This window comes from Anticarsia gemmatalis, chromosome 5, assembly GCF_050436995.1.
Source record: "Anticarsia gemmatalis isolate Benzon Research Colony breed Stoneville strain chromosome 5, ilAntGemm2 primary, whole genome shotgun sequence".
Classification (NCBI taxonomy): Eukaryota; Metazoa; Arthropoda; class Insecta; order Lepidoptera; family Erebidae; genus Anticarsia; species Anticarsia gemmatalis.
Window position 1 is genome coordinate 9,176,321 of NC_134749.1, and position 22,844 is coordinate 9,199,164.

A 22,844-nucleotide genomic window follows, 5' to 3' on the forward strand; every position below is an offset into this window, starting at 1 on the left:
TATACAAAACAGCACCACCGAGTTAAGCGAATACTGTAAATATAATGAACCCTGAAAATATACCAAACGTTGAATATATTACCATTCAACATAATTTTTATTCCCAAGCCATAAAATCATTTTGATACTTTAAGTAATGACCGGCGTCAGATCTGCCACGGCGTGTTATCGTAAAACAATTTGATATTCGCGCAGTTATTATCCAAACATCCTCTTATAATTTATATAGTGCAGCCGCGCGTATGAAACGCCTCCATTATACCTAATTCTCACAATTTGGAACACCGCGGTCCGGTGTGCGCCCGCGCCCGTCGTTATGGCTCAAAGTGCGTTATTTATTTATTTTTATCAACAACCTGGTCTTCCGCGCGTCTCACCTTAGTTTCGATATAGACACCGGTTTGAAGACACGACCACTTTACCACGATTGACAAAACAGTCAATGCGTGTGACATTACGCGATCTCTCGTACCACATGGATTTCGGTTGCTACGACAAGGATTCGGGGGAAGTGGAGTGCTACCTCGAAATACGTAAATACATTTTGACTAAACGCTATCAACGGTGATTTATAGCTTTCTTATTGTTGTGGAACATCGCATTGTAATTGATATTTTTAGTTGGAATCAGTGTAGTTTTTGGGTCGTGTAAACAGCTGGACTCTTCTGGCAGAAAGTTAGCCCGTATGTCAGCGCAGTCCGCGATTGTTGGCCGAGTAAAACGCTGATTGCGAATTTATTATTCTCCCTTCGGTGTAACGATATCATAATAAGATCAGTAAGGTTCGGCGGGCTCTCAATATGCGCACGGAGCTAAGAACGATAAGTACTAGGCGTGACAACGTTCCGAGTCGTGAGTAAACACTGAACTAAGTGCGCTTGACGTTTCTATACGAAATAAATGACATCTAATTTTGTACATTTGAATATTTTAGATTGCGATACGGGTACTTCTTGCGCTATCACGATACAAATGCGTAAGTACCTTGGAAGTAAGAGTGAGCTTGCAGGAAAGCTTTACATTTAATTGCGCTTTGTCCGCACCTAACCTATCGTTTGTCGAAATGCTGCGCGTATTTTATTGTCTTTAAAAACTGCGTGTTTATGGCAAGTCGTTCAAGAGATAAGTAATAATTATAATAGTAGCATAGGATAAGAAGTGATATGATAAATATTTTCTAATGAATAAAAATGTTTGTGTGTGACAGCGAATCCGGATTCAGTGGGATGTATAGAAAGATTTGCAACGTTGATGTCCTTCCTCCTAGTGATCATCACGTTCCCGTTTTCGCTCTTTGAGTGTTTCAAGGTAATTACTAAATTAAATAATTCAAAGCATAATCGTTTGATGCTCTCGTATATTGATGTGCAGTATCAATCATCGCTTGTCAGACTTCAATCGATCAAATTGTAAAAAAAAACATCTGTTAATATCATCTAAACATAGATTTGAAGCTATGAGATCAATAAGACGTTTGTATACGTCTTTGCCAAATTCACGAATATTAGAATTTTAGACGATAATAATCAATCAATAGGACATAATATTGTTTTTCAAATAAACACAACAAACCCTGGAAGCAAACGTACCTACGTTCCTCAATCGTTTGTACTTAAGTAAAAATATACGATTATGTCATAAACGCAAATATTAGTCCTGGTTCTTCCCTTTTAACTGCCATATCCTTCAAATTTATATCGAGTGACATAATCTAACATCAACAAAGAACCTCGATGTCGGTAGCCACTTCATCTATAAAACATTTGACTAGGTTGTGCAAGAGTTCGAGAGAGCAGTCATATTCCGGCTGGGTCGACTCAGAAAAGGCGGTGCGAGGGGTCCTGGACTGTTCTTCGTGCTACCTTGTATTGACACCTATAGGAAGGTGGACTTGAGGACTGTGTCCTTTGATGTCCCACCACAAGAGGTAAGGAATATTATTTAGTGTATATTTAATAAGGGTAAGGGTCGGTTCCTGTATTGCTTAAATTGGCTGCCTAATGTGATTCTTAGTTAAAAGCCTTTACCAATTTTATTTAATTACGGGCATTCGGTGTTTTGGTTAAAAGGCTTTAGCTATGCATTTAAAAAATAGATTTTAATATCTTCAGACTATCAACACTTTTGGATTCATACAGCTCAGAAAATTACGTCAAAGAAAATCTTTTTGCCGACATGCAAGAGTCGCGGACGGAAACTAGCGAATTATAATCCATGAATAGCTATTAAGCACGTAGGCATTTATAAAAGGCCCGTATAATCTATTCCCGTCCTAGCTTAGACCGACAATTATGTAACCTCAATGGTAATCGATTTTACATTTCCCGCTTTTGACTGCCCACTGGTGCATCCGCATACGAATGAGAGCATACCGCAATAAACAAGCTCATCTTGAATAATGTTAGGGCTACTGCTCATAATTTACATAGTATGGGTATCTAAATAACTATATTAACTTACTCTTTAAAGATGACTGCCTTGACTATAATTTTGATATTTCTAGAGGTTGTAGTAGGTACTCCAAGAGTGTCTTTGGCAGCAATAAACGACGCGCGTCGTTTCCGATTGTTGAAGACGACGACACGAACTTTTAATATGCTTTTATTATATTGTCGGTTTCCATAGCAGCATTGAGTTACCATATCACCAAAAAAATGTAACAATTATTATCTTTTAACCGAATATGATAAAGAAACAAGAAGGTCTCTAGTTGACTACACCCAAGATGAGAGCTAGCTAAGTTAAACTTGTTTAGTTTACAATCAGTCCATTAATTCTAATTTCTCAGTGTTTTGATGCTGTCAATCTTATATCTGGCATGCAAAGTAAAATTCATTCGACTCACCGGTCAGTGGCTTTCAGTTTACAAATAAACACCCGAATACTTTAAATAAATATGTCAAGATATTTATCGAATACGTTATTTACAGCTCGCTGTAATATTTGTGTAAGTCTACCGTTTGGGATGTTTTATTCGCAATAAAAGTGTCACTTAATTTGACTCGAAGAGTTTATGGTTTTCGCTCACCGTAAATAGTGGTTTGTACTTTTATGCAAAGTATGTTTAGTGTGTTGTATTACAATTTGAAAATTAAATTATATGGCTTGTACTACGTATTCAAAAAAAATTTTTGAAAATTGATTCAGTTGTAACTTACAAGAATACAAGAACAAGGAATCTCAGAATACACTGTGCCGAAACAATAATATATTCCAATTAAAGGTCAAACCAGTAAATCGAAGCCAACCCATCTTGTTATTCGCCCTTGTCTACAAATAGTTGACTTATTGCTAGGCCGGTTCCCAGACAATTGGTTTACAAGAAACGATTGTTTTACATGTCGTAAAACTTTGATTGATAGTTTACGGCCACATCAATTAATCGTAAGCCAGCTGAATGACGGCAGAAACAACTGGGTTAACTGTTCAATACCAATGCCACACCAGGTTTATGCAGCCACGTGGTACAATTATTTACGTTAATAACGAAGAAAAATGTTACACGTATGCTAAAAATATAGTGTTGGAAGGAAACTGTGTAGCTAAGTGCAGATTATAGTGTAATTCAACGCACGCACTTCTGGCTTTTTGTCTCCTTCAGTGAACACCATAGCAGATGTGGTCAACCGCATGTAAAAATAAAATAACATGAGTTCAACTCATTATTGTCTAATAAGTAAGCACCATGCAGTGTCGTCATATGCAAGTTGAGACTTCAAACCAACCACGTTAGCTAAATACCTTTGGACTCCTTTAAGAGCAACCAAATGGTTGACCGCGGATTTTTTCTTCAGGAATCGCAACAATCTTGGACTATCCACAATTCGTAATGAAACTATTAAATGTGTTCTAGGATGTGAAACATTTGTCGGCCTGGTTTATTTCAGTCACTGTCATAATTCACCATTCTGCAATCAACATTGTTAGTTTTACACTTAATATATCGAGTAAACTGTCTTCCATATGTAAGTTCTCATAATCGAGGTTTATTTATAGCTTCCGTTTGCCCCAATATTTTTTACAAAAATACGTGAGATCTTCATAAAAAATATTCTCACTAATTTTGAAATGTATTTTTTCCTGGATTGTCATATAATTTGATTCTCCTCCTGACGCTTATTATTACTTCACTATGAATACAAAACAATTATAAAAATAGAGTATCATAATGACCAGCAATTTCGTAACTTTGTTTGCAGTCAAAACCCATTTCGAAATGTAAAATTAACCAAACCCTTATAGTCTATAGTAAAAATATATTGTCTTGGTAATCTCTATCTAGCCTGAACACAAAAAAAACTTATCTTGAAAGACAAAACAAAAAAAAAACAATGTTAAATTCACAAATCAACGCCTATGTAACGCATTAGCGCTATTACACTCAGACAGGTAAAGCTACAAACGCAACCCAGTTCATAATTATATGGTAAATATCATAAACGATGTTGTACAGTTTATTTTAACCTGTCCATTGAAGCCAGAGACTGCTGGCATCTGACCCCAATACGTCCGCAGCATGGATTAACAATGATTAGAGCAACAATGCAACTACAATATAAACTGATTGACCAACTTTGCAAAACAATTGGTTAATATTTTTCTGTGAAATTATAATTTGTAATCCGTTTATAATTAGATTAATGAGAACTATAGAAATTGAAGGTTAATGTTGGCCATAGTTCACTGGCAAAGTTCTGTTCCGGTTAATATTATTCGGTCAGGTACTCAGCAAAGTTTATGATAAATGGACCAATATTATTAAAGACTATACTACTGTGACGTCTTTCCAAAATACTATATTTCGTAGTTTCTGACTGAGCGAATGTTAGCTTTCAAACATACACACTAATACACAGTATTGTATTAACTTTATCAACCTTAACTAAAAAGCTAATCAAAATTAATGGTTCGGAACTTTTACTGGAAGTGATTTTGCGTCTAGTCTCAGTTGCATTTAGACCTACCGTTTTAATATCCATATAATCTAAGAAGCCGCGTCTAATCCCTCTAAATCCACGGTTTTACACCACAGCGTATAAACCGGCTTATTTATACAAATTGCATAAGATTAATCGCTGGCCTTGCACTGGAGATTGCACAGCGCACCGTGAATCATCTTCAATTAACCATTTTGGTGCACCAATTACATTCTGTTAGTGGAATAATTTGATAAACTGCGCTAAACTGTGAAGTCAGTTTGAATTCAGGTCGAAATGCAGCTAAAGTTTTTAATCCATAAATTAATTCTAATATCAACTTACACTACGTGTTTTGAAGATACAAACACATCACAAAATGTAGCTTTACATTACTAAAGTAACGTCTTGTAGAAAAAAATACGTTACGGGAACAAACAAGACATAAATATGCATCGAAGGCGCATGAATACATGACGATAATATTATAATGATGTTCAAGATTTATTTCCGACAAGTATTGAATATCGTATTTGCAACATTTTCTAGTTCCGAAAAGTGCCCTTTCTAGTATTAGTGTGTTTAATTTGACTGTTTTGTTTTTATAAAACGTCTGAGTGTGGCGTCGTGATGTCGCCAGGAGAGCGGCTCTTGCTTCCCACGACATTTGAACTTGGCAAATGCCATCCCACAGCTACCTCACAGTTACAATTACATCCACTCCGACTATCTTTGTGAAGACGTTCGCTTCAAATACATGTTATTCTATGTAAAATAAGTAATTGTTTAATTTGTAAGTATTGACATCTAGATTTAGAATCCGAATCCTTGCACCAAAAACACCTTTATCTCCGAGATAAAGATGTTTTCAGGGCTTTTTACGAAGTTGGTAGTTGGTAACTAACAAACATCTTGAGATTTTGATTAGAAATTGATTAAAATCAAGTATTTTTTATTTCAGGTGTTAACGCGAGACTCGGTCACAGTGGCTGTTGACGCAGTAGTCTACTACCGGATAAAAGAACCACTGAACGCAGTTGTACGAGTTGCAGACTATAGGTATAAATTGTCATGACTATTATTAAATCATCCTTTCATTGTTATTAAAAACCGATGATATTTATTACATTGACTCCTACTACTTATGAAAACTTTACTCCTTCTTTTGACTTCTTAAATTGCACTGGCTCTTATATAAAGGTTAATAAAGTATCTCAGTATCGGTGCATAAAACAGAAACCTTCAAAAGAAAAACACGTAGACCGCAGCGGAAAACTTTATAATGAGTTCTTTGCTTTATACTCGTATATCACAGGAACTACAAACACCTGGGCTGCGGTCATTACACTATTTATTCTTAGCTAAAAATTGCAAGGTCAATACCAAAATAAAAAGATGATCGTTAAAACTGTTGATATCACTGTTCCTAATTCTAGCGCGTTTATCAACCTTCCTTAAACAGGTCACGTAAAAATACAACTTGTTTACATCACACGTAAAACTGTTTACGTGTACAATTGCTTATAAATAGTGATCACAAATGAGTATCGTGAGTAAGAGGTGAAATTAGTCTGAGCATGTTCCTATGCAAATAAGCGTGAACTCTGCGTACTCTTGAATAATTGGCAAAATAAGGAAAACGCATTAAAATAAGATGACCTATGACATTTGAAACATTCATTCCAACCAATTTAGATATTTTTTACGATCAATATCTATAGAAACTCATAGACTTAAATACGACATAGTAACGACAATAACGCAGCTTGGCTTTCAACAAAACTTCACCTCGATAAGAAATTATTTATAAAAGATTCTGACCGTTTCTTATTTCCTTCGATCTTGCTGTTATTATTTCCAAATCATGTACCCATAGATATCGAGATATGCCATATCTTACCCACAGTACCCATCTGTGAGTTTGTCTCTTTTTCTCTTTGTTCCTCTCACTCTCTCGCGCTAGTTCTATTATTTCATGTCTCCTTCCTTTTATCTTCGTTATTCTCAAATAGTTTTTCAAAATTTTCCAGTGCTTCAACGCGTCTCCTGGCAGCGACAACACTACGCAATGTACTGGGCATGCGTGACCTCGCACAGCTGTTGTCTGACAGAGAAGCCATCAGTCACATGATGCAAGCGAGCCTAGATGAAGCCACAGACCCCTGGGGTGTTGAAGTTGAAAGGGTTGAGATGTAAGTCAGTATTACTTTAATAATTTGTTTGACTTTCGTATATTATTAATTAATTATTATGTAGAAATGTCTTGGACCCTGCTAGCTTAGTGCAGGGACCATTGTAAAAATTGCAGTGCATAATGATAACAATATTAAGAAAATAAACAAATTTTGTAGCTCTGTCTATTCCAGCCCAAATTACAAGGCAGATAAAGGCCAAATTTTGGAAAAAAATTACTTATATGATAACTAAATCTAAGTAAATAGACATAGGTTTTTTACAAGAGCACCAATGGCGTTTTTATTCTGCCGACCCTCATGATGTAGATACCCTGATTTTATATGTCTCTGTACGTACATACGACTATAATCGCGGGAATTGTAATTCAAAAATACAACTAGTTGGTACACTGTTTTAAGAAACACGTATTTTAAATCTACGATTTTAAGGGCTCAAACTTTATAATGACACAAAGACTGCATAGTTAACAGTTTTGTTATTTAGCGGACAAAATTTAAACAGACTTTAATTTAATTTAATTTACAGAAAAGACGTAAGACTGCCAGTGCAGTTACAAAGAGCGATGGCCGCGGAAGCAGAAGCTGATCGTGAAGCTAGGGCCAAGATCATCGCCGCTGAAGGAGAGATCAAAGCGTCGAGAGCATTGAAAGAAGCCTCCCTTGTCATGATTGACAACCCTATGGCACTGCAGGTAATTGGTTCAATAGTTAATAAATAATATGCCAAAACTACTACTGGCTGAGATACAGACAAAAGTCCTAAGAAAACCCCCAACTAGATACATATATAGTATAGGTAACATTGAAAAATGTGTAGGGTTTTGTAGGTAGCCTCATTTTTATTTTTTATTTTTTCCCAATTTGTATAACATTACCAGTAAAAATGGAATATGTAAGATTGGTAATAGTTACAACTTGAGTATTCACACAACATATCCTCACAATATGAATAGGCGTTTGAGTGATACACGGCTGACATTCTTATACCTAGGCATGATAATTTCGACCACAAGGAAGATGACTTTTTATGAAAAATATTATTAGATTTTCCTCCCAACTTTTTCAGGCTTTTTTTTTACTTGATTTATTACATATTATCATGTGCTCGCTAAGGGCAAACATTGCTTACTTAGAATTTTGTTATATTGCCTTAAAATGGAGCTACAATGATTTTTGTTTCAGCTCCGGTATCTCCAGTCTCTAAACACCATTTCAGCCGAAAAGAACTCGACAATAATTTTCCCGTTTCCTATGGATTTCTTAAAAACTTTCATTGGTGGTCCGGGGCCTTCTCACGCACAGCCACCCATTCAGCACTTATAAATGACATTGTTATTTCTAGTCAAAGGATATTTTTTAATAAATTATTACTTTTAATGGATTTCTTTTTTGTACTATCTTCTTGAAACACATTCATGGCAATTGATTTATTTTTTTAAATTGAATCAATACTACGGTATAATATATTTTATAAATATGAAACAGACGAACTTGTTTGTTTCTCCCTCTTTTACGTCAAAACAGAACGACAGATTGACGTGAATTAAGAATTGGTTGATATTGATAGTTAGAGTGTTGGTTATTGACAAGAGATTCCCTTTAACTGAGGAAAATTGTTTTTATTTTTCCTCTGCTATGTACACGCCGCTGCTCTTAGATGCAAGTTATTCATACAATTCTTTTATTTCTTAGTCTCTTTGGTGACCACGCGTTTTATTTATCTGTTTTTGAACTGTACATTACATTTCTGTGGAAATGTCAAATTGAACTTCGGACGAATTCTGATCAAATTACGCGTTGCATTTTTATATAATAATGACTTAAAACGTATACAGTTTCACAGTGATTTTATAAAAAACAAATTTATATATGTGTTAAAACAAGCCGGCAGTTTTTCAACATTATGTATACGCCTACAAAGACAAAGTCTTTTGATGACCTAACAGGTAAAAGATTAGTTTTATAAAAGAAGAAGAGTCTAGCCCCAAAACTAATTATTTCTTACTATCAATGTCTAGGTCCTCTCTCAGGTTATGACTATTATTTGATTCCAATATTACATACTAGTTGACCCGCGCAACTTCGCTTACGTCACATAAGAGAGAAAAGGTCATAATTTTCCCCGTTTTTGTAATATTTTTTACTGGTACTCTGCTCCTATTGGTCGTAGCGCGATGATACATAGCCTATAGCTTTCCTCAATAAATAGGCTTTCCAACAGTAAAATAATTATTAAATTCGCACCAGTAGTTCCTGCACGTTCGTACAAACAACCTCATCAGCTTTATAATATTAGTATAGATAAGTGTCCATCTTGTAAACACAACAAAGTCACTCCAGTGACAATAACAGAACATAGTTAAGGTTCTCGTTACTATTATTCATAATTCCTTTTCTATATTACAGTTATCAAAAAGGAAACATGTGTAGAGAAAATATTTCGAATACTTGCTTTAGTGGGTATAATTTTGTTTCCTGTTGTACTTATAGCCTGCTTTCGGGTAAGTAAATGTTAATGCCATCAAAAACATTCTGTAAAAACCTCAAGTCTCGCCGTAAAAAGTTGTGAGATCTATATAATACCAAGTCGATTAATCTATTTAGTCTCTACTTAAAGGACCTTCTGTCTTAAGTTATTACGTATGTTATTATCATGCCAATTAAAAAAAATACCTCTAAAACAAATAGACCGACCTGGCCATCGCATGATTTGATTATTAGTATGTATCACACTACACAGCACGACGAGAAGTTAATGCTCCTGAAATGTTAATGGCGAATTTGTGTTTTCTTGCGATGACCAAGTCGATCTATTTGTTTTAAAGGTATTTTTTTTAAATTGGCATGATAATAACATACGTAATAATTTAAGACAGAAGGTCCTTTAAGTAGAGACTAAATAGATTAATCGACTTGGTATTATATAGATCTCACAACTTTTTACGGCGAGACTTGAGGTTTTTACAGAATGTTTTTGATGGCATCTCACTTCTTTTTGTAGAGCGAATAGAGCAAACATAAGTCCAATTTGTATGGAAAGCCGTATTTTTTTCATAATTCAACATATTTTCCTATGGGAATGTTGTTCAGTTTCATGGGCTAAACACCCTTACCCACCCTATACCCCCTCCCGTTATGTCTCATATAGTAGATACATATTTACACCTATTTATTTTATTTTTTACAGAAATAATAATTTAATTCATTAACTGCAAATGTAACCTTGTAATCTTATACATTTATATAGGATTACAAAGTTATTGTTGCAGTTAGTGTATTTAGAAAACTTGACCGAAATTAGAAAATATTGAATTTTTCCCATGATTAAGACACTAAACCCTATTTGTATTCTAAATTTTAAGCTTCTAAGTCTGCTAGAAGTACCTTAGACTTTTGATGATCGGTGAGTCAGTGAGTCAGTGAATCAGTGAGTGACAAAATTCAAAATTTTAACAAGTTGTCATTCTTAAACTACTGGTTCAAATTGACTGAAATTTTAAATATACCGTGTTTATACAATGACTGATTAGTTGCTGAAAATCCAGGCTTGTTGTTTTATCCACTACGAAATTATAGGGGTGTCAAAAATAGCCCGAATTGCTTCGAGAAAAGGATGTTACGGCCGTGCCGCTTTTTTTTTGCTCGACTTGCGGGGGCACTTCCGTGCCCCCAGATACAACCCATATTTTATGAGCAATGTATCTAAAACCAATTTCAATATACATTGCAATCAGTGTACACTAATTCTGCCTTATACATTCTGGTATAACTAGAGTTTTGGTATAAATAACATAAGTACTTACTCATTTCATCTTACTATTTGTGGTGTAGGTGGTTAAACAATACAAAAGAGCTGTTATACTTCGCTTTGGGAGAGTGCGAAAGGATTCACCCGCTGGTCCTGGGATTATATGGACAATTCCCTGCACTGATGACGTCGCTCTAATCGACCTGAGGACGCAATCTTTGAACCTTCCACCTCAAGAAGTAATTACTATTCATTCATAATGTTAAACACCGACCATACCAGTGATATCTACTGGTGAAGTCTTCGAGCCGCGAAATGACTTAACCATGCATTAGACTGTACTAGTATATTTTTTCTTCGTTCGTCCTAAACAAACCCGTAAAAGTGACTTCTCCGATATACTGAAGCGTATAAAGTAGTATAACAGTCTATTAAAGAGCCATTTCCAGCTATTAGTATAAATAAATAAAAGTATAAAACGTTCATTTAGCGGACAAAATTAAATGACCATGTAACGAATTTAAAGTACAATGTATTACTTTATATCAATCGATAGTTGTTAAACATTATGTAAAATATGTCATGAAATCTTATTGCAATAAATACGAGTTAACTAATCTCTTATTTCAGATTCTTACAAAAGACTCTGTAACGGTTTCAGTCGACGCCGTCGTATACTTTCACGTGGCAAATCCACTCGATTGTTTATTGAAAGTTCAATATCATACGTACGTATTATACTTTTTTATTCTAGGTTAAATTTCATTTAGGTATAAATATTTTTTAACCCATAGATGACCCAAGCAAGAGCAAGGGTCTCCTCCCGTAATGAGCTAGGGGCTAGGCCTTGGGTCCACTACGCCGGCCGAGAGCAGGTTGCAATTGCATACCTTCAAAAACTGTTCGGAAAAATCACAGGCAGGCAAGATTGCATCACTATGTTTTCCTTCACCGTTAGAACAAGTATTAATTATTTCTAATACACGTATATCTTTGAATAGTAATTGGCGTGTTGCCTCGGGCAACACTCCGCTATCATTGCTCAATATAAGCTACATATGTACATACTTATAAAAATTATAAAATATTAATGCTTATTTTCAAAGTTAAAACTTACAGGTCTGCTACTGAACTGTTAACAATTGCCATGTTGAGGAACATTCTTGGACAGTACACATTAACAGACGCCCTTAAAAACCGTGAATTGATCAGTCTTAAGACGAGGTTAGAGGTTGATAAAGTCGCAACGCAGTGGGGCGTTGAAATCGAAAGAGTGGAGATGTAAATATCATATCATACATACATACATAATAATATAAACATAATATCTCGCGTTTTTCCCATAGGCAGAGACTAAACAGCGCCACTTGGTACGATTCTTACAAAGTTCCATTCCATTTCTCATTCCCATACACACATCTTGTCACCTACTTTCAAGAATATATCGCCGTTGTGATCTGTGTATGTTTTTCTAGGACTCCCCCTCCCGACATTTCCATTGAAATCCGCACAATAAATTTTATTTCATTTATATAAATATTTGACAATATGCACGATCTCGTGCACCCTTAAAATTATATTTATGGAATGCATTGCTTTTAGTAAAAACATACTTTTGCCTCACGAACTCCAAAAGGCTTTAGCCGCAGAAGCGGAAGGCACGCGGTTGGCTAGAGCAAAAATAATTGGAGCAGAAGGTGAAATAAAAGCTGCTGAAAGCCTTAGAGAAGCCTCTAAAGTAATGATGGAAAATCCAAAGACTATGCTGGTACGCTTACCGAATGTTACGAATTAACTTAAGTCATTTTCTCATGCCTTTTACGATCAAAGTTTTAATCATATTTTCTATTTCAGCTGAGATATCTACAAACTTTAAATTTTATAGCGTCGCAACAGCGTTCGTCGATAATATTTCCATTTCCAGTTGATTTTCCCGACGAAACAGCAAAATAAACAGTTTTTATTTTTATTTACTAATCTGTATTTTGCTAAGTCAAATGCTGTCATCTGTACTGTCATGTTTCATAACAAATTTTGGCTCCGTCTCGATGTATATTTGGAAATGATCTAAGAACAATATTATGCTAGCACCCAGTACTTCAAGTACAAAAAAAATCTTTCATGTCACTGATTTAAATACAAATGATGAGAAAGCATACAGACAGACTGATGATTTAGAAGGAGGAAGGCTGAGAATCAGTGCAGTGTTTCCTCGAACCGGCCAAGGTATTCAAACGTAACCTAAGATTTTCTATAAATATATTCATCATAATAACGGTAGGATGCCGTTCTGATCAAATTATTGCATGTTTACAATTAATTTATTGTTGCAACGATTGTCTTTCATCTATTTGTATAATAATGTATAGTAGATAATTAAAAGTAAGTAAATAATAATACTTTTATGAAACCTTGTACAGATAACTTGTGAATTTTTCAGAAAAGAGTAACTGTATCGAAAAGTTTTTTGTGTTATTATCCTACATCATAGTTGTTCTTTCATTTCCTCTTTCTCTGCTGACGATATTTGTGGTAAGTTATGGACTGATATTGTTTTACTTTTAACGTTTCAAATATAGATTATTGTATTACGTCTTAATTTTTAGTTGGTGAGACAATTTGAACGTGTCGTAATTTTACGTAATGGCAAACTGCGTAGTAATAAAGTGTACGGTCCTGGCCTCATATTCTACTTACCATGTGTCGATTCTGTGAAGTTTACTGATCTTAGGATTATGTGCTATGATGTACGACCTCAGGAGGTTAGAAATGATTCCTTAAATCTATGTCTGTATGTTTCTTTGACGAAAAGATCTTATGCTGTTATAATTTTTTCACTTACAGGCTTTGACAAAAGATTCTTTGACAGTATCTGTTGATGCAGTGGTGTATTACAAAATATCGGACCCAATTTGGGCTATTATAAAAGTAGCTGATTACAAGTAAGAGTCTATATTATTATTCTAAAATACGACACATTTTCATTCTGTGTAAACCCGAAATAAGTTGTCTATACCAGCAAATGTACTAACAAGGAATTCGTTACTTATGACTCTACAAATATAAGAATCAAAGTTTTCTATCTTTTAACTGAAAGCCAAGTAACTTATTAGTCACTTACATCAAAAACTTATTATTTGAGTTAGATTACTAATGGGTTTTAGACGAAGCAGGGTGTATTTATTCCACAGACAAGCAACACAATACATAGCAGCGACAACTCTGCGCAATGCTCTCGGCACACGGAAGCTAGCCGAGATCCTAGTTGACAGGAGCGCAGTCAGCATCCAAGTATTTGAACACATGAGCAAACTGACCAACGACTGGGGAGTCAAGGTCTTACGTGTTGAAATGTGAGTTCAAAATATTTTGAAATTATATTCAGTGCAATGACTTTTCTTAGTTATGTATGTATTAGAAATAATTATCACTTTGCTTTAACGGTGAAGGAAAAATCGTGAGGAAACCTTGCATGCCTAAAATTTGTTTAGTAAATTTATTAAGGGCATGCCAAGTCCCCAACCCGCACTTGGCCAGCGTGGTGGACTCATGGACTAACAACCCCTCTCACTCGTTTGAGAGGAAACCCTTGCCCTACAGTGGGACAGAAATGGGTTATAAAAAAAATCTGTGCAAATCAATTAGTGCCTAAGTTTCCTCGAGCTAATCTTATCATCTTGGATCATCGTCTACAGTCTAGAATTGAGTCATTATTTTTATTATAAGAGTACTATTTAATTTTAGATTCATTAGGTAATCAATAGTCTGTAAGTAAATCAAATAGATTGAATAAACATTTTATCTAAATTGTATTTCAGCAAAGATATAAGACTGCCACTTCAGCTACAAAAAGCAATGGCGGCAGAAGCTGAGTCATCGAGGATGGCAAACGCTAAAATAATTGTTGCCAATGCTGAAATAGAATGCGCTAAGAATCTTTTAACTGCTACTAATATGCTTGTTGAAAATCCATGGGGCTTGCAGGTATGCCCAACCAGATCTTACTTGAAATGCATAACTTAATTTATCGACACATTACCAACGGACGTTCATTAGCAAATTATACGATTAACACTTGATATTTTATTTCGATTGTGTTTAATTTTTCCTATTTTCGACATCTTTACTTTCTTTCAGCTCAGATATATGGAAGGTTTACAAGCCATTGCCGGGGACAACACACATACTATTATTATACCATTTTCTGTGCAGACGTTTAGGAAAATGTTTAAGTGAAGAATCCAGTCTGTCGTTACTTAATCATTCCCTGTTTTTACATTATACATCAAATTACTTTTACGGATTCTAATTTAATGTAAAAAAGCGTAAAGTTTAAAATAAATCAATAGAAGATCCATGAAAGTAATTTGAATTATGTCGAAATTGTATCGTTTAGTACCGTCTCGTCTGAATAAAATTTCTGTTTAAAACATTACTTCTTTTTATTTAACAAAAAGAACAGTAATAAATAGTCAACAAGGTAATAACACTATTCTAAAACAATTTAACAGGACTAGTATTCACTGGAGTCGTCTTCTTGTCGTTGTTTCACATTGCCGTAGTGTACGGGCTGTTGCGCCTGACCACCGGCTTTTTTGTGCACTGTCGCCTGGAAAAGATAAATACGTGTTACTTTTTTATGCGATAAAAAAGTAAAAACTGTTTATCAATCACTTATTATACACGAGTTCTTAGTTTATGCACTGATAAGAACATCGGCAACAATGTCTGTCTCAAATCAGAAAGATAAGATGCTATTTTTCAGGCCATGCGGGAATCCCCTTTAGATCTCAATACACTGGTAATCTTAAATTATTTGGATTAATATAACTTATTTGTCCTACTTATTCGGAGAGTTTAAAAGACAACACGTTTTCTATCCATAAAATTAATGCTTTTGAACGTATCTAATAGATTTTTTTACCTGGAATCCGTTTTTGGGGTCAGCGGTATACCTCACAAGACGTACGGAACCGTCAGGCTCGACAAGGGAATATTCGCCTCTGACGACATCACCATCACGTTGCTCCTTGTGGTTCTGGAGGTTGCCAGTGTGAGGGTCTTCTACTCCGTAAGCGTATTGGTAGTCGGGTTTGGCCTGGAGAAGAGTACAACTTAATTAAAATTGCAATTTTGAGGCGCCCATAGCCAGTTGCGCTCACCGGTCGGTAAACGATCTGTGGGTTAAGCAACCCTTGGCGCGGTCATTCCATAGATGGGTGACCGCATAGTGGTATTTGAACTGGGCGTCTCCGTGCTTCGGAGGGCACGTTAAAAGTCGGTCCCGGTTGTTATCTACTACGATAACAGTCGTTAAGCCATGTCAAAGGCCTTCGGGCGGCTTGAACAACTTTGACACTAGGTTGACCACTAACCATACGATAAGAAGAAGAATTAAAATTGCAACTTATTCATTTTTTCAAGACAACTCCTGCTCTAAGAATTTATCTTGTGTTGCAGGGACTTTGCTTTGCGGGGAATTTAAAGGCTTCTTATCGCTTACCCTGAGAAACGCTGAATTTCAAGCTTCTTTTCCAATAAAACATTGAAGTTTTCGGTTACTCTAAATAAGAATGCAATTTCTATTTTAGTAGAAGTTCACTCACCACATAGTCCACAGTCTTCAAATGAGCGTATTTGGCAGTGTCTGGGTGGATCTGTCCTGAATTGTGATCATATCCGTAGTCAGCGTGTTGCTGCGCCGGTATACCTTCCGCTGCTGGAACCTGGACTTCTACTATCTTACCACTGACGGGTCCACTGAAGCGGTTATATGAATAGCCACCAGGGGGTTTGCCTGAGAGCACTGCTGTTGCCAACAACACCGGGGCGAGGAACTGGAAATAAAAAATAATTTTGGTCTAAGATATGATGGAATTGGCTTTAAAATGCGCAGTCAAAATGGGTGACTTTAGTACAGAATAGAGAACACGAGTGCTAATCTTTATTAAAAGCACATTTGTATGATCTTGGTCATAATTCTGTTTTTGTTTATGGCCACCGAAAAGATATCCTAAGAGTGGAACAGTTCAGCTTGCGTCTTACACTCGTCTTTTTTACACTCGGTTACTCACAAGTAACATTTAAAGGCTATTTATCTTACAAATTAATTGAATATCCTCGATGAGCAACAAGAACTTTTTAGTGCACAAAGATACTATTTAACTATATACAGCTTGTAGAGTCCATAGTTCCCAATCGTGGGAGTTTGTTTCCCAGTATTCTCGTGATCACTTCCACTGGTGACAAAAAGCATCGGCCTTCACGGTCACCGCCTAATAAACTGTTACTCAATAATGACAATGAAAAGTAATCGACGACGAAGAAAGTGTGACTGAGACCCGAAGTTTTTTACAGACAACTGAACGAGGTTAATTTGATCCATGTAATTGTTACTTATATATTATTATGAGGTCAAGAGTCATTGCGGAGTACCTTTTTGTATAAAACCGACTTATAAAGAAGCATATTCTTCGAGTACCATGACATCTTGAAATAGGTTTTGCAACCTACTGCAGATAACCTTACTGATATCATTCATCTTTTATGTTTTTGGACTAATAGTGAGGTTACGGGTTCGATGTCCGCCGGTTATAAGATTTTGAAGAAATATATTATTACATAACTGTTATATTTTTTATTGTGGTGATTGACTTCCTTGCGTGATGAAAACATATAATACCCATTGAGCGTACTAAACAAATTTTAAGCATTATTTATTATGCTAAAAATTTACAGATGCTAATGTTTTGTTAAGCTTAGTATTGAATATACTTAATAAATAATCAAATATAGACTTAAGTGATTTATCCAAACAAAGCTAAAATAATTATTGAATGAATACTAAATAATAACCGAAAAACAAATTCACTTATCAATTAACTGAAAAAAATAAACAATTACAAAATTATATTTAAAACAGTACCTTGAAAATAAAAGCCATTTTTTGTTGTGATGTTGTCGTGGTGGTTTCCCTCAGTGATCCCTGCGGAACTGATGTCTGTGCCTCAAGTGTTGTGGTTTTATACCAGCGGTCAACTGGCCAAGAGTAAAGTGCAATCGTGAACTTGTACAGTGCGGTTGCGGCAAACTATGAATCAATAATTTTCAATATTCGGCGCCGGGTACGCAGCCAAACGTTACAATGAAACATTGCGTAGGTTTGTTTCAACTGCCATAAGTTTGTTTTTAATGGAGACCTTGGGAATTTTCCTGGCTGTTTGTAATTTAAATTCTTGATTGATTAGGACACGCAGTCTCTTGTTAGAGATTGTAATGGTGGAAGCCAATAAGCTATCTCCGGTAAAGGTCTACTCCATTTTAGGTAACTAAACAACCCGGCTATCGGCCGCTGCTGCATTATAGGATATCTGAAAACATGTTATTAAAACAATAACAAAATGTGATATAGTATCTAATACAAAAGGTACTTAAGTTATTAACGTCTTTAGGCAAGTCTATCAAGCCAAGTCGAGGATAACGCCAGCTTAAAACATTATTGCAAACGTGTAAACGTGTGTCAAACGTTGAACACAGACTTCTCCAGGCGTGAATAACCTGCCCCCGGTTTCTGAGGTACATTTAGCGATAGTTTATCTGTTCAATAGCGTTTAAACTAATATAAAAAAACGCTTTTGAATAGATAAATTACCGCTAAATGTAGTCAGTAACCGGGCATTAATAATCACGTTTGCTAAAATGTTTTATTCTGTTACTACTCATTATGTCATGTAGCAATCTCTTATATATCTCCAAAGTATTTTACGAATTTAGAAATTAGTACGCTCAAGCAACTAATATAATTTTCACTGCTATGTCCAATTTGTTAGACGGTCAATCCCCTCCGAAAAACAAATTTTCTTCTATTCTTTCTCGATTCTACCATGCAGTCGAAAATTATCTTAGAAGTTAAAGTTAGTCGGCATAGAAACACTTCAATGGTACAAAAATATAAACACCAACTAACCAGGTCGAGTGAGTCATACTATGTTGTCGCACACTGAACACAATGAAGTTAGCTGCGAATAGCGCGCATGCGTCAATGTTCTCACACATGGGCACTAGTATACGCCCGGTCGACGTGCTAGGCGCAGTGCATCGACAGCGTAAACTGTTATCGTAATCGCTTATTAACCGAAGGGCATTAGAGATAAAAAGTAGCACTCATGCAAACAGAAGACATTGCTTTTGTCTGGAGAGAAAATGAGTGCAAAAAAGAAATTCAAGCTCAGTTTAAGTCCCAAAGGCAGCAAGCGGGCAATAGAGGCACCAGAATTACCGCGGAAACGATTAAAATTCGACTCGAATGAAGAGGATGAGATCGAAGCCAAAAAGAAAAAGAATTTTAAAACAGCCTGTGAATTAGTGTCTCGTAAAAATTATTTTGATTATCGTAAAAGGTTCCTACTTGTTTATTTACCTACGTGCCTGAGTGCGACTTGCAAACACCATAACAAATCTGAAGTAAGTCACAATTTATTCATTTACTTTTATTCTTCAATCAAGCATTAATAGTTGATAGACAAATGCTGTGCGATTCCATATTACTATGGCATTGGTAAACCACGAATTTATTTGTTTGGAGCCTTGACATTGTATCGACAATTATGATTCAAGGAAAACGACCGGTGCATACATATAGTGTGGTAAAAAATTATGACGTCTTTCTGCCTGACAATGGAAGACTAAACCAAAATTGACTTACTTCCACGACTACATTATGTACCTTTTGAATTATATTTGCCGACAGACTGACAGAGTCAATTCAACACAAGGTCCAGTTACACCACCTACCTATACATAAGAGCCCACATAATACATAATATCCCAAGGACAATTATTTTATGTCGATATCCACTCGACAAGCTAATTGTTGTAATAAATACTTCTCTGAAGATGCCAAGCAATAAAGTTTTTACTACTAAGTACATAAGTGGAATGTTTAATTTTTATCTGAATATAAATTTCTTATGTTTTAATTAATCAGGAAGATATCAAACACACGCCGTATTATGCCGATGAGGCGATGAAGACTGAGATGCGAAATAACATGTGGTACGAAGCTTTAGAAGTTTGTCAATTGAGCCTAACATCGTCACGGTATCTCTCTTCCGACGTCCTTCAGGAAATCGTAGAAATAATCATGGTAAGATTTTTATAATAACACAGTCACATTATTATTCTCTTTGTGGAATAGCCCGATACCTAATTGTTTACTCAGTCGGGTCACAGAATAACAAAAAATAAATAATCAAACACTGCGCCATAACGGTGCGGTGTATCACAGCAAAATGTATAAATAGGTAGCAGTAGTATTTGCACTTTGCTGTCTCTAATATCTGATAGTATAAAACTGATTTATTGTTAGTACCTACCTACAACAAATATTTTTTGAAAAAGTGACATCGGTGTGGATGCACTAAAATGAGATCCAATAATTATTCACCCATACTTTGCAACTGACTGCACTTTTAACTTATTTTTCTTTTATCGTCTATTCCAGAATGCCCAAGAAGACGAATACTCTGAGCATCCGGTCAAGCATATCGTAGACAGGAGTCAACAAATACTGATGCAGAACTTCAGTACACACCCACCCTGTTTAGCGAGAAACTTACGAAATTGCTACAACAGCTTTCTTACATCTCCTTTGGATCTCAGGACAAACACATTTTCAAATAGGAAGAAGTACGAACATAATAAAGGCATAGTCAAATATTGTATGAACAGATTGGAATATGAACTAACAGCTGATAGTATAGATGGGCCATTGATTAATAAACACGAGATGATGCCGGAAGAAATGAAAGATAGTGTACAGGGTGTGCACTGGCTGAAAAATAAATTAGACATTTTCGAAGCATTGAACAGAAAGGAGAGAATAGAGAGACTGTTTGTTGTGTTAGAAACTGTAGTAGAGTTGTTGCAGTTTGATTTAGCTATTTGGCATTCTAGGTTGGTAAGTCCTTTTCGAGCCTGACAGTATTCAATTCAGTTAGTACGAGAGCCTCATCAGGTACTTCGACTAAGTCCTTATTTCAATACCTCTTTACATAATGTTTCAGGTGTATAAGCGATCTGGAACGACACAACCGTCACATCATGAGATCTTTTAGACCTTTGATGGACTATGTATTGTGGTCAGACAATATGCGTGAAATCGGGACTGTCACTGACAACTGTCGACAAATACTTAAAATATTTACGCACGTTGTCCATCTTCAGTACCCAGATAACATGGTTAGGACTATTGTTGTAAGTAAAATAGTAAAAAGATTCTTTTAATATAACTGAAGGGAACACAACGGAAATATTCACTGGAAATGTCCTAAATGTTGCAGATCTGGCTGAACACGATGACCGAAGCATTTTATTTTAATGAGACTAAAACTAAAATTGACTTTCCAAACATTTCAAAGTTATGTTCTTCGCTTGCAAAGACTTTTTATAATATTATATCTGGTGAGTGAGTTCATATACTAGAGCAGAAGAGCATTTAATGGAGTAAAGATTTTTCAATAATAACGGCTTAAAAACATGTTAGCGTTGCGAATAATATAGACTATTTATATTTTCAGAAATGCCATTCGATTCTATTGCCAGAATTTTGGAGAGGGTAGAGCCGACTTTCATGAGATATCTCATAGGAATAATACATCTAAATGAAATATTACCGATAAGAAAAACATATGAAGAATGCGTTATAAGATTTTTGATTCATTTTATTGATGGATCGCACTGGAAATCGTATCCTGCTGACAACTCGGAGATCAAATTATCAAAAAAAATATTCCGCCGAACAAAAGTGAAAGATAAATTAAGTTATCTGTTAGATAAATGTACGAATTCGTCGACTTTAAATACAGAAGACACGAATTATGCAAAATTAGAGCCAAGAATAATGAAGCCTGATACAACAGTTAGCCTTAACCACGTAGTCCATACGTTTTACATTACATTAGAAGCTTACTTAGATGCTTGGGATCTACATTCCGTACAAGAGATGCGATGTAATCTAAATCGAGAGAGCACAGATAATGTAACTGCAGATCAAGAAACAACAAAAGGTGGATATTCAATAACCGAATCCCTCACAAAAAAATATTATAGCGATTTACAGTCTATGAAAGAATTAATAGTCATGTTCAGTGATCTAAAAAACCGGAAAGAGTTACCGGAATTATTTAAAATCTTTGAAAATATTTTATCTTTGGAAGTAAGCTGACCTATACGGTCTTAAAACTGTGATAGTATTTTAATGTAGTACTAATTGGGGGCCAAATAGTTGAGCTAGTCTGCAGGATTTTGTAGTCTGCAAACAAACAAAATTTACAGATGGCTAATCAAGTGGTAGGAAATCATGTCTCAGGCCACTTTTAAAATGTTACTTACTCCTCGGTTGGGACTATTGAGCATTTGTGGCTGAACTAATTACTTATCCAGATGTTTTCTTAGATAAATATATGCTTAGATATTGTTCAAATCGTGGATTATATGCTTGAATTGTTATTTACGTTTAAGTAGTTAATTTAATTTTGGTTAATAAATTGTTATATGGTAGTTAGTAATAGTTAAGTAGGTAGCTCTTACATGTTAAAAATTAGAAAGGTGCATTATTGCCCTAACTTTTTACATAACTATGTATGGGGTGGTGATGTTTAGGTAATTAATAGGTAATATCTGAATATTATGAACATAATATTTATATTTACTATGATGTCGGTGCCTAGAAGCCTATCTTGTATGACACGCATCACTTCAACATTATGCGGTTCCGACTTTTTGTAATAAAATTACCTGAAGTCATACCTTGTTGTTTAATTTCAATATGAATTGAATAATTAAAATTCTTACGGTGCTTTGCGTATCAAAAGCACGACCGCCCATATTACAAGGATACTTACCTAAACTGTGTAATAAAATGAAAAGCTATGATAGAGCTGTAGTGCGGGTAAAATTTTACTTCCTGTATATTTATTTACCCAT

General features: G+C 35.3%; 5 protein-coding genes across 10 annotated transcripts; 4 read left to right on the forward strand and 1 right to left on the reverse strand.

Moving 5' to 3' along the window:
• Window positions 1-268: 268 nt before the first annotated feature.
• On the forward strand, window positions 269-8,482 carry LOC142973380 (mechanosensory protein 2-like). Of its 4 annotated transcripts, none has more exons than XM_076115043.1 (8): window positions 269-533; window positions 935-976; window positions 1,208-1,308; window positions 1,772-1,927; window positions 5,878-5,975; window positions 6,947-7,108; window positions 7,638-7,803; window positions 8,294-8,482. In XM_076115043.1, exons 1-8 carry the CDS (start codon window positions 443-445, stop codon window positions 8,432-8,434), a joined length of 957 nt encoding a protein of 318 aa, XP_075971158.1. In that variant the 5' UTR covers window positions 269-442; the 3' UTR covers window positions 8,435-8,482. The 4 variants fall into 4 exon arrangements, with proteins under 4 accessions (XP_075971158.1, XP_075971160.1, XP_075971161.1 ...); XM_076115044.1 differs by lacking the exon at window positions 269-533 and adding an exon at window positions 541-852; XM_076115045.1 differs by lacking the exon at window positions 935-976.
• A 408-nt stretch (window positions 8,483-8,890) lies between these two features.
• Window positions 8,891-12,812, forward strand: LOC142973121 (band 7 protein AGAP004871-like). Its single transcript, XM_076114682.1, has 7 exons — window positions 8,891-9,057; window positions 9,518-9,612; window positions 10,943-11,098; window positions 11,490-11,587; window positions 11,979-12,140; window positions 12,462-12,627; window positions 12,714-12,812. The coding sequence occupies exons 1-7, from the start codon at window positions 9,015-9,017 to the stop codon at window positions 12,810-12,812; spliced, it is 819 nt and encodes a 272-aa protein (XP_075970797.1). The 5' UTR covers window positions 8,891-9,014.
• A 128-nt stretch (window positions 12,813-12,940) lies between these two features.
• Window positions 12,941-15,262, forward strand: LOC142973119 (stomatin-4-like). Of its 2 annotated transcripts, none has more exons than XM_076114679.1 (7): window positions 12,941-13,085; window positions 13,300-13,391; window positions 13,466-13,621; window positions 13,704-13,801; window positions 14,024-14,212; window positions 14,678-14,843; window positions 14,997-15,262. In XM_076114679.1, exons 1-7 carry the CDS (start codon window positions 12,941-12,943, stop codon window positions 15,093-15,095), a joined length of 945 nt encoding a protein of 314 aa, XP_075970794.1. In that variant the 3' UTR covers window positions 15,096-15,262. The 2 variants fall into 2 exon arrangements, with proteins under 2 accessions (XP_075970794.1, XP_075970793.1); XM_076114678.1 differs by having other exon boundaries at window positions 14,051-14,212.
• A 26-nt stretch (window positions 15,263-15,288) lies between these two features.
• Window positions 15,289-18,498, reverse strand: LOC142973120 (cuticle protein 8-like). Its single transcript, XM_076114680.1, has 4 exons — window positions 17,785-18,498; window positions 16,466-16,696; window positions 15,784-15,957; window positions 15,289-15,468 (listed from the first exon to the last, which is right to left on the reverse strand). Exons 1-4 carry the CDS (start codon window positions 17,800-17,802, stop codon window positions 15,373-15,375), a joined length of 519 nt encoding a protein of 172 aa, XP_075970795.1. The 5' UTR covers window positions 17,803-18,498; the 3' UTR covers window positions 15,289-15,372.
• Window positions 18,499-18,921: 423 nt separating this feature from the next.
• LOC142973382 (uncharacterized) lies at window positions 18,922-22,158 on the forward strand. 2 transcript variants are annotated; one of them, XM_076115047.1, is made up of 6 exons: window positions 18,922-19,322; window positions 19,846-20,004; window positions 20,362-20,813; window positions 20,924-21,113; window positions 21,200-21,320; window positions 21,437-22,158. In XM_076115047.1, exons 1-6 carry the CDS (start codon window positions 19,062-19,064, stop codon window positions 22,081-22,083), a joined length of 1,830 nt encoding a protein of 609 aa, XP_075971162.1. In that variant the 5' UTR covers window positions 18,922-19,061; the 3' UTR covers window positions 22,084-22,158. The 2 variants fall into 2 exon arrangements, with proteins under 2 accessions (XP_075971162.1, XP_075971163.1); XM_076115048.1 differs by lacking the exons at window positions 21,200-21,320; window positions 21,437-22,158 and having other exon boundaries at window positions 20,362-20,817; window positions 20,924-21,107.
• The last annotated feature ends 686 nt before the right edge of the window (window positions 22,159-22,844 follow it).